The following is a 14,388-nucleotide window of genomic DNA, read 5'->3' on the forward strand; positions in this document are numbered from 1 at the left end:
GTGACCATGACAACCAGCAGGCCTGGGCTGATGGAACCAACTGGTGCTGATGGGACCAGTCAGCTGTTAGCATCAGTTCCCAGTTGAGCAGCTGAAGCTCTGATGAAACTGCAGGAAACGGTTCTGAGATCGGACCGGACCAGAACGGATTGGTCTGATCGAACCTGATCAGATTGGATCAGAACAGACTGGACCAGATCGGATCGGACCTCTCCTGTAGTCAGGAGAGGTCCGGTCCGATCCCTGTGGTGGTGCAGCGGTTAAGCACAACCCACACATGGTAGGTTTGATTCCCAGTTTGGTGACCTTTGCCCCCTGTCTTCTCATTATCCTCTTTCACTATCAAATAAAGGAACGTAGAGCCAACAAAACCTAAACGAAAGAATCTGCAGCAGGTCTGACAGCAGAGATTATTAATCCTCCCAGATGAGCAGCAGCAGCGGAGGAGGCTTAACAGGAGAAGGTTGTGGGTTTGATTCCAGCACAGTTCTGGTTCTGGTAAGAGCGACTAGAAAAGAGAACGTTCTGCAGTGACCCAACATCAGTCCAGAACCGCGGTTCTGGTCGAGATCACAGAACCTGTAAGGATGAGGAGAACCATAATCTCCGTTTCCTCAGCTCTGGTTGTTGTTCTGCTGGTTGCCATGCCAACCACCTGCATCCCAGCACAGACAATGCCAATGAGCGGTTGCTTAGCAACGTCAGCAAGAAGCTGTTGGAGCTGCAAAGGAAACCAGATCCCCTGGACATCATCATCACCTGCTGCAGGTTTACCACTTCCTCTTAGATTTTACGTATTTCTATCCAACCATCTCGACCTTTGATCACAGGATGAACTGAAACTGGAAGCGGATTCATGAATTTAATCCGTTTTCTAAACCAGCAGCTTCCCGATGCGCCACATCAAGATGGAGAAAAGAGGAAACTCGTCCCACAGCAGGAAAACGAGGAGCTCCAAGCGATGCAGGAAGGCCGTTTGCACCGCCTCCAGCTCTGGCCTCCACCAGGCCCGGTCCGGACTCGACAGGAGCCTCTCCAGAACCCACAGCAGGTGGCAGGAGTTCTGGTACCGGTCCAGGGGAAAGGTCCGGAGCGCTGAGCTCTCCTGCACCTGCAGAAAGATGAAAATCAGACCCTTTATCAGAAAATTAACAGTTAAAACCATCAAACTGAGATGAAAGCTGCTGATGTCACTTCCTGCTGGTTCGGTTCAGACCAATGAGAACCACGCAGAGCAACAATAAGTTAGTTGGAAGGAAGACCTCTATGCTGGTTCTGTAAGAGGAGACTGTGCAGAACCAGAGTGCAAACATGGGGGGACGTTCAGAAAACGGGTCGACTGAGTTCTGGTGGTGCATGATAAATGTTCTGTTCTTCTGCAGCACCTCATCAAGTCCGGAGCTCCAAAGCTCTGCGTCCACCCTGTGAGGGTGGAGAACTAGTAGCCGCTGCTGACAGACGCCAGGCTACCTGGCAACCAGGCTACCTGGCTATCTGGCAACCAGCACCATCTGCTGGGCTCCAACCCAATCTTCATCATTCCTCCAGCTGCTCCTCTTCATCCTCAGAGAGATGAAAAACAATCCAGGAGATGCAGTCCTTGTGCTGCGCCATCGCAGGAAAAACAGCAGACTGTGGGTCATGATGTCACGATATCAGGTTATGATGTCATAAGAGGGACGGATGACCAGAGGAATCTGAAATGCTCCATCCAGGAAACGATGAAAGTCATCTCCTCCAAACTGCTTGACCCTGAACATGAAAAGCTCAGAGAAATTACTAGAAACCCAAGAATTACAGCTCAAAGGTCAAAGGTGGTTGGACCATCAGGCAGCTGAGAGAACCATTAATGAGCCAAAGCAAAATGCTCATTTCTCCAGTATCTCTCTTTACTGTGAGACGTCTCATTGCTCAGGTGCAACAACCTGTCCTGAGGACACGACCACGCCGTCAGCTGATCTGCTGACACAAAGCCAGTCCGGTGCACGGCTGCACTTCCTGAACTCAGATGTTGGTATCTGGACTTTAGTTTAGTCCCAGAGAAAGCAGCGCATTGGCTCGCTTCCTGACATTAGCTTCAGCTAAATGGTCTCCTGGGGACGGACAGGAAGCTGAGTGGAGGAGCCAGCAGAGCCTCCAGAGACAAAAACATCCTGGAAAACCTGATTAGGCTGAAGGTTTAATAAATACTTTATAGATTTATTGTTAGTGTTGCCATGGAAGCATGTGTTTTAAAGGGTTTCCCAGGTAGACAGAAAGAAGAACACCTTTGGTTTATTTGAGTTTATTTTAACGAAACTTAGTCAAATTGTTCCAGAAATAATCACAAGATTATTATGTTAAAATGATGTTGCTCCCAAACCCAATGATCCGCTTCGAACTCCTAAAGTCCCGGTAACCCAAAGGTTTCATCCACCCTCAGCAGAGCGCCCAAACACCAAGAAATGAGTCCGGAAGCTCAAAGTGGCAGGAGGAGGAACAGAGTCTGCTGAAGAACGGGAGACGCATCTTCATTAACTTCAGAAAATGCCACTCAGCTCGAAGACGTAAAGAGGGCAACCCCAACCCCAAAGAGGGCAACCCAACCCCAACCCTAAAGAGACAACCTCTGCAACAAACCACCGAAGGACGAAGAGGACAAAGGAAATGTCCAGATCCAGCTGAGGGCGGCCAGGGAACCCGATTCAGTCAGAAGGGCCTGGAGCTCTTCTGGTTCTGGTTCTTTATTTGACCAGGATTAAATTCCATCAGATCAGACATCACTAGATTAGACTGTATGATGGTTCTACAGGCTGGACCTGACCCGGTTCTACAGCACTGTAACATCTCTTTTCGGTGCTTTTCCCGTTGGCGATGTTTCAGCGAACGGCTTCACGTTTGAAATGGTCGAGAGCCGAAGTGGGTCGCAGATTGCATGAAGACACAGAACCGGCGTTTTGAAATCCGTCCTCTGAACAAAACCATCAACCAGGATGTGTGACAGGAAAACAAACATTTCCTACATGAAGTTTAAATTAAAAACTTTATTCTAATTTTAATTGTCTGGTTTTAATTAGAATGTCTGGAAATAAGTAAATTTATAATGAATAATAATAATAATCATCTTTATTGTACAAAAATGTGGAAATTAGCCTTTGGCATCAGATGGTGGCTAAAATCACCCACAATGCTTAATATAAAGGATGACAACAGAATCAACTGAACGTCTGAATAAGTTCTTATAAATATCTTGTTTGCCCACATCCAAGATTGTTTTGTCTGGGTTTCTATGAATCTCCCAGCATCCATTGCTCTGTGCCGATTATCTTTTTGCCTTTGCTGACGATTCTGAGCAGTCTGTTCAGGCGTCCGTCGCAGATGCACATGTTAAATGTTTCATTTCATGTCAGGTTCTCCAGTGTCACTAAAAGCCAATTAGCCTGAGAAGTGATTCTGACCTGAGCAGCTACCTGGTCTAATGAGTGCAGGAACTCGGCGGTTATGATCTGAGACGCCATCATGCTGCTAACATTAAAACATCACAGCAGCTCGCCAGGAAGAGTCCGACCTGGAACAAATGAGCTTTCAGAGATAAAGGAGCCAGTTTCTATGAATCTGCATCAGCTGAAGGTCTGACTCATCGACACAAACACACCAATAAGTCCTTGATTTGAAGAAATATTTAATTTTATCTGAGCCAGAACAGATGGAGTTTTGTTGTGATTTAATCTGCCCTCTCCTGATATTTAATGCAGAGAGGAGAGCAGGAGCCCTGGCTGCACAGCCTCAGTGTAAATTGAACTGGCAGTGCCCTTTAGACAGCAGATGTGACGCTCATTTCATCAGCTCTGCAGCCAACTCTGAACCATGCGTGTCTGGAAAAATTCAATATCCCCGAGGCAAACTTAATATCATTAAGGCCAATCATCACAGCCGCTGACCGGCCATGAAACCCATCAGGACGCTCTAATGAGGTCCAACACCGGCTCCAGTCAAACTGCGCTTCAACCGTCTGCCGGTTCTGAACATCCACTGACCGGGTTTTAAAGCAACATGCTGCATACCAGTTCATTGGCTGTCCAAGCATGCAGGCCTTCCTGCTGCTCAACAACATTCAGCCAGCAGAACCTTGGTACCATCCCCTCCTCAACCTGAACCCGGTTTGGTTCTGGGTCATTTGGTGCTCAGAGATCAGATGGACTCTTGGTCTCTGATCATCCTGGTCAGATGGAGCTCCTTCTCCGTACGTTGATCCTTCGCCGCAGCACTAAAAAATGACAATAATGAAGTGAAGACAGAGTCAGTGACTGCATCACATCTCCTCCATCAGATACTCCTCTCTGTCAGAACAGGTACCTGCACTACTCATCAATCCGTCCTACCTTGTGGTAGCGCACACCGATGCTACGTCACATACTGCTTACTCAGCAGATTTTTACCTGTAGAAGTTTTGTTTCCTCCGTTTTATTAATTTATTTTATTCCTGGCTTTCATTAAGCAGCTGCATCACTTCATGTTTTTAGTTTACATGACAGCAGCTTGCAAATATATTTATAAAGGTTAGTTTGGCGTCTGAAATGTCTTTACTGTAGACAACTTATTGTTTGGTGGTTAATCAGGACAAAAGATGTTGCTTTGTGGGCTTTTTTGTTCCTATACGTTAAAATATTTAGTTTAATAACAGTCTCTTATTAAACTTTGCTAAATACATGTTGGTAGCGATAAGTGGGATTGAAGCTGTAACGGCCCTGTAATATTAATCATATCCTATCATGTCAGGTTCACAGTGACCTGCGCAGGTCGGCAGACACATTGTGGCTGAGCTGCATTTTAAAAAGTCTGACATGCAACATATTAATGTGCAAAAAAGATTTTCTGCGATCTGTATTTGTAGATGTCTGTTTATTCAATAAAAACTTGTTTCCCTGTCTGACACCGTTTCATTCTTCCAAAAACCTCTATATTTTAAAAATGTTTCAAAAGGTAGGAGAAAGCTAATTTCAGCAGAAAGCTTCTTCTAATGAAAGTTTTCAGCTTTCAGGAGTTTTCAGGAGAGACCGAAGGCCCTCCAGCTTGGGTCCGGCCGGTGCTGACACAGCAGAACCAGAGCAGCGGGTCTGGGTCACTGTGTTTCATGGTGGGGCCGGTTCTTGTCAGACTCCAGCAGATGGTGCAGCTCATCAAGACGCTGACGACTGCAGCACCTCTGAAGCTGTGAACATCGACCTCGGCCACCAGCCGATGACCTCAAGGCTGACGTATTTGGACCTTCACACCAAATACGAACCAATCCTCATTTCAGTTTATTAGGCAACAATTAACATGTCAACTTGAGGCATTAAAGTCACTTCATTCCAGTCAATCCATCAAGTTCAGTTAGATTCACTGTCCTCTATACACCCTGGTCCCTTACTGGGTCGGGGGTTGCTGGTGCCTCTCCAGCTCACTTCTGTCTGTTGAACGGACAGAAGAAAAAAACATTTGGACTCCTGAACATAAATTAGACTTAATTTTAGTTTTTCTGGTTATTCTGAGTTTTGGATGCGACATTTTCTTTGTTTTTTAAAAGAATTATTATAATAGAGGTTCGTTTATATCAACTTCTGGATAAATTGTTGCCACTTCTTTCTTAGTTTTTTTTTAAATATTATTTCCTTTTAACTCTTCTTCCAGTTTCTTTTTAAAGTCTGTTTGGCTGTGAACACAACAGTTTGACCTCAGTCACATGAGATAAGTCTAGATTTTGCTATAATTTTTATTTTATTTTTTCTTGGGACTTGATGGACCCTGGCCTGGGTCCAGGGCCTGGGCCACCCTGGACAGGTCGCCAGTCTGTCGCAGAGTTTATAATTATTTTACTGGTCAAAAAGGTTCCATCAAAGGAAATACAGCAGAGCATCAGCATTCACTCCTGACCAGCAGGGGGCAACACTGGAAAACCGCCTGAACTGTGTTGACTTTACAGCAATCCCTCATCAGCATCCTACCAAGCTCCTCACCAAGCGTTGCACCCAACCTCATTCTGAGCAGGGGCACTGACACTCACTGGGGGGCGTCAGGTAATTAGTCACTGACACATGAAAGTTACTTGGCCCACTTCCTGGGGCAGGAGCTGCAGTTAGGTGCAGGAGTCGTAGATGGGACTGGAGTTGTGATACCTGGCTGAGGTGGTAGTGGTTTTCCATCCATGATTGCCAGGGCGGCCTGACGTTCCTAGGGAAGGGAGATGGGGGAACATCTGGTCGCTATGCCGAGACGTCTACAGGCGGAGTAGGGTTTGGCATTCCTTGTCTGTGGATCGTAATCCTTCAAAGTTCCTCTCAAAAAGTATATCTCCTGGATCCATTTTGTTGATTGAATCTCTTACCGCAAAGCCTCACCGTTACTTTTCTTGGTCAGGTCATTCTGTCACGATTTGCGGTAGCTGGTGGCGAGGACGGATGCGTAGGACGGATGCGTAGGACGGATGCGTAGGACCCACGTTGTGGTGTGAAAGTGATAGTTTTGATGAGACACTGACATGACTATTACAAGGCCTCGACGAACACACAAACAGATGGGATTAAATGCACAAGGCAGTAATCAGGGAAACAAGACACAGCTGGGACCAATCAAGGGGTAGACAAGATAACACAGAAACTAAATTGACAAGAAAACAAAATTTTAATCCTCACTTAATGCATCTTAGTAAACTACAATGACATTTGACTGCTCGGCCAATTAAACTAGGCCACCTCTCCTAGATTTCACTGCATCCATGGTGAAATGCTGTTAGAGGCGGTGATGTCCTTAGCAGCAAGAGGGGCCCCTGAATCAAATTCTGCTCAGGGCCTCATTCAACCTCGGACCGGCCCTACATGAAGCTAGACCCGCTGCAGAGGGACAAACGGGGGATTTAATTTATGCAGCTTTAGTAGCTCCTTCATTTCGTGTCTGTTGAGTTTTTAATAAGCACCACAGAATCTGCTTTGACTGCCAGAGCATTAGGGGATGAGTTTCTCTGATCTCCGCGTGGCTGTGCAGGAACTCTGGCTTTAAGTAGTCAAAGCATTTGATATGCATTGTGTAGCCACAAAAAATATAATAAAAATAAACCAGCATGCTGCGCTAGTCACAAGGCGAGTGCGAAAGCTCCTCCACAGGCTGGACCCCCGTCCATAATGCACCAGCTAACCGGGAACTCAAACTTTATCAATGCAGACAGACTTTATCAAAATGCTGACATTTTGAGACATCAACGCACATGCCGCACACAATGCTTTGTTCACAAAAATATTCTCACTGCACGCCCAACATGGACCTCTAAATGTGTTCCTGTGAACTGAGTGCAGCTCAATGTGAACATCTGTGGTTGGCACTGAGCTGCGCCAGCGGAGCAAATGCAGTGGAGTTAAACTTCACTCTTACCTTGATAAATTCTATAAAGAACACGGATCCTCACAGGGGGTTGATATAAATGTCCAAATAGGTGAGCTTATATGGGCGATCCGCACCGAGGTGAACTACAGAGATCAAGCCACGACAGCGATGGGTGCGCTCCCTGTTCAACGCATCAACTATAAACCCATCTTTCTTTCTCACCACAGAAGAGATATATATATGTTTATATTTATTTTTATAAAAACAAAAACACACAGCGCTTAGCCCGGTGTGTAAAGTCTGGCGGCCCGCCAGGCTTATAATACACTGGGGGTCCCTGCTGAGGGTCCCAGTCCGTCCTGCTGCGTCAGAGTAACGTCTCTCACTAAGTTCCTACCTGAACTGGAACCGCCAGCATAAAACACAGGGATCTTTAGAAAACTGTCTCCTATTTCAAATTTGGAAGAACTGAAATTCAAAATGGATTATTCTTAACTTTATTGAGGCTTACTCTGCTTTGTAAGTATGCTTTTATTTTGTAATGCCTGTCAAACATCCTGACAAGGGAGGAACTCGTTCCACAGAAATCGATCAGCAGAAGAGAGGAAGAGGAGGGCCTCATCAACGACTCGGTTCAATCTGCTGGGTCCCTGAGTCAGAAAACCCTTTCATCACTAATAATAAACTGAACCTTGTGCATTGATTGATAACTACAATCAGCTGCAATGAATTGAATAGACCTTTCTTGGTGCCTGGAGGTGAAGTTTATAAATGGAGCTGCCCAGCTCTTCCCATTTCTCTTAAACACTGATTTCTGCTGGTCTGTAGAGGATAAAATCCTGACAACCAGCCGGTTGTAGAGGCTAAAACCCAACCTGTTGGGGCGGAAGGTGAACACAGAGGCAGGTAAATATCATCTGGACCCCTTTAGAGTTTTACATGTGTTCATTTCAAAGGACCCCTGCTGGCGTGACACTTGGCTCCATCGCTTACTAAAAGCCGGCCGGACCAGCGCCGCGGCCGCCTGGCCTGTGACTCGAGGACGGACGTTTGAATACACAGAGGAAGGGAAGTGGTGGGAAGCTGTATTGATCAAGAGAGGCCGAAGCAACGAGTGTAAAGGGTAAAACGTTTCTGCCTGAAAGCCCAGAACAAAGGAAGTGCCTGAGAGCCACCAGGTTGTAGAGAGAAACAGTCTGCGGGGAGGAAACGCTGAAATGAATGTGGAGCTTTAGGCCAAAATAATAAAGTCAAATAATTTACACAGACAAGCTGCTTTTATGTGGTGCAGGAGTGCTTGTGGAACGCCACAGAGAGAGGGGCACAAAGCCGCAGCTTATCAGGCGAGCACAAAGGGAACGAGAGACAAAAGGCAGAAAGCTGCAGCGTGTTTACCTGGGAGGTCTGCCAGAGCTGCTCAGCCAGAGAGCCGATCTCCGACAGGATGAGACAGACGAGGAAGGACTTTGATACGCTGCTGCTCCCCAGAGCAACCAGGGACTCCTTCAGCTTCTCTGCAGCCTGCAAGCAAGCAAACAACAGCTTCACGTACGGAGCTCATCAGGGGTTCGCTCAGGATTTAAAAACAACAAAAAACAGCCTCCATTATTTACCAAAACTACCATGAAACCAGGGAGAGAAACTTCCTCCACAATTTCACAGGAAATACTAGGAAAAGCAGAAAGACATCAGCAACTCCTGCTACCATCAACCTGGGAGGGTCAAAGTTCATCTGCAAACCACCTGTAGCCCATCAATCTCCAGAGATGAAAACATCTCAGACGTCCTAGGGTCAGAGGTCAGAGAAATGCCTTCCGGCTCTGACTCTGATCAGCACAAACAGCTCAGAGGAGCTGTGAAGCACGGTGGTGGAGGAGTGGTAAACCGGGCCACAGATCCAGCTAGAAGCTGAACTCCTGAGTCAGCCTGGAGCAGGAAGATCCGGGTCAGGTGACGGATCGGCAGCTTCCCCTCCTGGATCTCCAGACGCTTCTCCACAGCCGGACTGGTTCTGTCCCAGTTCAATCTAGACAGAAGACGATTCGGCGTTAAAGAGGAGGAAGAGGCGACACTCCTCATCTCCAGCATCACAGGGAAGCAGAGTCTGAGTGGAGAGCTGAAGCTGGGAGCCCTGCTGGCTGCTGTCAGCCATCTTTTCTGCTCTCTCGCCAAGAAACTGGAGGAACGGCTCCGTCTGTGTCCTCGGTTCACCTCTGAAGAGAAAAACGACGACGAAGCATCGAGATTCATTTGAATATCATGAAACATTTTTACAAGCCCTGGCCTTCAGGAGCTGGAGGGAGCAGGTGATTCAGGTTTCCACCAGCTGTGCTGTTCACGCGTCTGCTAGCTAAAGATTGGCAGTCCGATCCCAGATCATGGGATTCTCGTTCACTGATCCGTTCCCAGCTGCATCCGGAACCATTGCTTCAGTCAGATATTGCTCCTGCTGCTAACCGGTCCAAGGTTCTGGAGGACTGCAGGTCCTGATCCGGTGAATCCCAGAATCAGGCTGTTGGAAAAAGCTGCAGACGAGTTCCAGCTCCTACTGACCTTTGACCAGGACATTACCATCTGGACTCACCCTGCCAGGCCGCGGGCTGTGCAGCAGCATCTGGGTCAGCTGCCTCAGCGCCTCCTCCAGGCGTCTCCGCAGGTCCACGGACGGCCGCCCGCAGCACAGGAGGTCCAAGGCCCGGGACGCCGCCTGGCAGGCCTGGGGCAGCAAGTCGGGGAGCCCCGGCAGCAGGGGGGCCCTGCAGGCCACCGCCACGCTGTCCAGGAGCAGGAAGACGGTTTCTGATGCCGCTGAGCCGCCGTGGCCCTCTGGGGCCAGAGCCACGCTGCTGCCGTCGAGGCGCTGCAGGGAACACAGAGACTGAAGGAACCGCATGTGAGGAAGCAGAGCGTCGCTCCAGGGATCGGTCCGGAGTCTGGAAGAGGAGGAGGGAAGAGGAGGAGGAGGAGGAGGAGGAGGAGGAGGGTAATGCAGCAGGAGGTCAGGAGTTTCTGAGTCATGGTCTGGGGGAGGATCGGCACTGAAAGCTGGACTTCCTGGACCAAATAGATCCTGAGACAGATCCTCCATGATGGCTTCATCTGAAAGATGGAAACAGAAAAAAAAACTTCTGGATCAACAGATATTAGTTCCTGGAACCACCAGAACCAGAACCTGCAGAGTTCTGTCCATAACCCAACATCATGACGCTACAGGTCCTGATTATGGGAGGATTTATTAACAGCCTCCTGGAACCAAAAGGCATCAGTACCTCAGCAACTGAAGGACCACCCTGGTCCTGATTGCCCTTTGACCTCAGGGTGTCGCTCCATCGTCACCTTCAGTCTTCATGACCATCAGGGATAAATAATCCATGAAATGAACCAATCAGAGAACTCAGCAAAGAGAAATAAACCCAACCCAGCTCTTTGACCTTTGACCTCTCCTTTAGGGTCGTTTGTTCACCGACAGTCGTTTTTGGGTTTTCCTGCCTCATCTTTTCTTCCCAGGTGTTTCCAGGTTTTTCCAGGTGAGTTTGGGAACCACCTGCAGCTTCAGCCACCAGGCGGTTCACCTGAGCACCAGCTGGGTTTTCATGCTGTGTAAAATTCATAAAGACAGGGATCAGGTCTCCGACGCTCCGAATCGCCTTCCGACAGCGTCTGGTTCTGTTTCGTTACGGCTTCGTTCACAAACTGAAATTACTCTTTACGTACAAAATCACAAACATCAAACCTGCCTGAGAAACCCTTCCCACACCGAGGGGAAAATTGGACTAAATTACACTTTCACATTTTCCTCTTTGTGATTTTCTGTGGAAGAAAAAGCTGGTTGCTATGGCGCTGCATCGGGAATATAAAGGAGCCCGGAGAGGCTCGATCAGGAGCCGCAGACAGAGTAATGTGGCCACAGCCATTTTCATACAAATACACATTTGAATTCAGATTGCTTCTCTGAGGCACGTCCACACAGGACATGAAATATTCCTCTCATTTTCAGGAGGCTCTGGTCCAAAGAGTCCCTAGAACACGTCTGTGGCCTTTAAATCAAAGCTGCACAGTTGTTGCTTGCTATTCTGAGAGAAGAAGAAGAAACCATATTTTTTACTTTTACAGCCCAGAGTTCCTAAATGTCTCCCTGCAGCCGTTAGGAGGAGAAACGTGCAGCGGATCCACGATGGATCCATCATGTGAGTTCTTCTAAGAAAAGCTGTTTTCTCCAGCTGTTCCTGAGTCGGTTTGCTGCTCCGACACAGACTCGTCTGAAACAAAGACTCGTCTGAAACAAAGACTCGTCTGAAACAAAGACTCGTCTGAAACACAGACTCGTCTGAAACACAGACTCGTCTGAAACACAGACTCGTCTGAAACACAGACTCGTCTGAAACACAGACTCGTCTGAAACACAGACTCGTCTGAAACAAAGACTCGTCTGAAACACAGACTCGTCTGAAACACAGACTCGTCTGAAACACAGACTCGTCTGAAACACAGACTCGTCTGAAACACAGACTCGTCTGAAACACAGACTCGTCTGCATGAAGCAGAGACAGGAGCGAGACACGAGGACAGAAAAGGGTCTGTGTCCAACATGGCGCCCGGATTAATCAGCTTCAGGAAATCAATTCAATCTTTGCTCCAGTTAATGATGAAATCATCGCCTCACTTTTTGTGGTGGGCTAGCTCCGCCATTTTGTTGACTGAAACCAAGACCAGCAGCCTCCCTGACCTCTGACCTTGGCGTTTCAGACCAGCAGCTGCAGATGATCAGCCTGCTAGCTCTACTGGTCACTAGACAAATGAAGCGGATCAGTTCCAGAACCCGTTGCTGATCATTAGACCCACTTCCTGCTGATTCTGTGCGTCCGCTGTGCAGAACAAAGACCTACCTGCCGTCTCCCAGCTGCTGTTTGTGTTGTCCGTCGCCCTGGAGACCAGCAGCTCCTGCTGCAGCCTCAGCACCTCCTGCTGTAGCGCCTGGGCCCGCTCACGCCACGCCCCGTCCTGTCGCCTCAGTGTGCGGCCCAAAGCCTCGCTGTGCTGTCGGCTGCTCACGCCGGGGGGTCTGCTTCTGACGACAGCCATCGCCACGGCCACCTGGGCCTTCATGAGCCGCCACGGGACTCGGCCGGACCCTACGGCAGACGGAACAGGCAGTTTAATTAATGCCGGCGGCCATTATTCTGGTTCTGACGACTCACTTGGAGCCAATGATCTAAACGTCTTTAGGGGGTTCTCTGGACATCAGCTGCTTTTTTTCAATCTCCACCCACTATCGTCGCCATGGTCAGAGGAAGGGTTACTTTATTGCGAACTAAGAGTCACTCAGACATAAAAAGCTGTTAAACTCAAGGGATGAGTAGGTACAGTACCAGACCAGAACCAGCTTTAAATTGGTTCTTTTCTCCCAGCACTTCGTCACAAGGATGCAGTTTTATTCCCATTTGGTCGGCCTCAATCAGGAAGCCAACAAAGAGACAAAAACAACTCTCTCCACCAAACTCATGAGCCAAGCAAGAAATGGATCTAGAGGCTGACAAGTGGAAGAACAGTGCTGAGAAGATTTAGTGTTGAAGAAAAAGAGGAACTTGGATAACCAGGAAGACCAAAACCCAGCAGGAGCAAAGCAAGCAGGGAGCCTGTGGAGGCGATGAGAGACGTAGAGACCAGGTGAACCCAAAACCAACAAAAAATAACCCAAACACCCGATTCCCAGAACCATGAAGACCTGAGGATCAGAACCAGGACAAGAAGCTGAAACAAAACCGAAGGGGTTCATCATCCTCTGACCGAGAAGCTTCCAGAAACACTAATTTATTACTGTCTCAGATGTCAAATAATCCCTTCGAACCCTGAAGGGTTAAAAACAGCTGTGACACTCCCAACATGGCGTCTAGAAATGACTCAGTAATAAAAACTAAACGGCTGTTTTTAATGACTAACAAAGAAACTAAACCAAACTAATAATCTGTGTTCTAGATTATCTGCAAATAATCAATTTTATACACTAACAAAAACTAACTCGGTTTTGTTTTAGACGCGAAACTAAGTTGCAACTTAACATAATAGCTGTTAGCTAAGTAGGCACAGAAGAAGAAAGCCCAGCTGTTAGCTAAATGAACGTAGAAGAAGAAACTCCCGCTGTTAGCTAAATGAGGGCAGAAGAAAAAAGTCAAATAAATCTGTTTAACTCGTCATTCATCAGCACCAACATCAATAAATACCGTTTAACTGGTTCGGTTCGGTCTCCATCGCCAGATTTAACGGAACCAAGAAGCTAACAGAGCGCAGCCTCCAGCTGGTGTCCCGCTTAAATCTGTCCCACAGGAAATTCACTCAGGGGTCAAAGGTTAACAGCTCTGTTGAACTGGGGAATCATTTCATCCATTCAGCTTCTAAAATATATTCTAGAAAAACAATAACTCACTAATTAAATATAAATAAATCTAAAAAATAAATTTCGTTTATCAAATAAAATAATTATTTTCAATATATATATATAATCAGTGATTCTTGAGAATAGGGACAAAACAGGTCCTATGGATAAAGCATGACATTTGAATAAAATATACACAAAATATATTTTTTTCAAATATCTAACTAAACTAACCTGGGTCATGTGAGCACAACAATGTATATTTTTCTTTTTGCTGAATATTTTTTTATTTTAAACATTGTAGTCGGTGGATGATGCCTGTAAAAGCCCTTGTCCAGGAGCAGAACTCAACACATTCTTATAGTTTAAAACAATTAAAGAAATACTAAAATTATATATTATGACAATTAAGTATAAGTAGTCATATAAATAATTATAAAAGTATCGATAAATTGAATTAAAAATAATTTTTATATATTTTCCAACTTCGTTGAAATTTGTCCTTAGTTTTTGTCAACACCGTCAGAAATTAAAAGAATGTAAAAAAAATCAGGCATTATTGGGGGGCACCAGAACTGCTGAGGACCCCATGACGTTGTCTTTTCTCTTCCTTTGCTAGGAGGGCTAGTTAGCTCCGGTTAGCTTAAGTTATTCTTTAGTTTTTTTCTTCTGTTTTA

The 14,388-nt window shown here is 46.8% G+C and overlaps 1 protein-coding gene across 2 annotated transcripts; it reads right to left on the minus strand.

Annotated features, from left to right (window-relative positions):
- Positions 1–848: 848 nt before the first annotated feature.
- Positions 849–13,735, minus strand: mei4 (meiosis-specific, MEI4 homolog (S. cerevisiae)). 2 transcript variants are annotated; one of them, XM_014975627.2, is made up of 5 exons: positions 13,560–13,735; positions 12,225–12,470; positions 9,923–10,437; positions 8,734–8,859; positions 849–1,111 (listed from the first exon to the last, which is right to left on the minus strand). In XM_014975627.2, the coding sequence occupies exons 1-5, from the start codon at positions 13,585–13,587 to the stop codon at positions 875–877; spliced, it is 1,152 nt and encodes a 383-aa protein (XP_014831113.2). In that variant the 5' UTR covers positions 13,588–13,735; the 3' UTR covers positions 849–874. The 2 variants fall into 2 exon arrangements, with proteins under 2 accessions (XP_014831113.2, XP_087858318.1); XM_088002192.1 differs by lacking the exon at positions 849–1,111 and adding an exon at positions 2,593–4,246.
- Between the last annotated feature and the right edge of the window lie 653 nt (positions 13,736–14,388).

Source organism: Poecilia mexicana, unplaced genomic scaffold (genome assembly GCF_051168715.1).
Source record: "Poecilia mexicana isolate PSO_F unplaced genomic scaffold, ASM5116871v1 scaffold_21, whole genome shotgun sequence".
Classification (NCBI taxonomy): domain Eukaryota; kingdom Metazoa; phylum Chordata; class Actinopteri; order Cyprinodontiformes; family Poeciliidae; genus Poecilia; species Poecilia mexicana.

What these genes read in the sequence shown, in the direction of transcription:
- mei4 (XM_014975627.2), bottom strand. Translation starts at nt 13,587, where the DNA reads ATGGAGACCGAACCGAACCAGTTAAACG. An exon ending in CGAACCGAACCAGTTAAACG is followed by an intron (nt 12,471 to 13,559) that starts GTATTTATTGAT and finishes CGTCTGCCGTAG; the next exon opens with GGTCCGGCCGAGTCCCGTGG. An exon ending in AGCTCTGGCAGACCTCCCAG is followed by an intron (nt 1,112 to 8,733) that starts GTAAACACGCTG and finishes ATCTTTCTGCAG; the next exon opens with GTGCAGGAGAGCTCAGCGCT.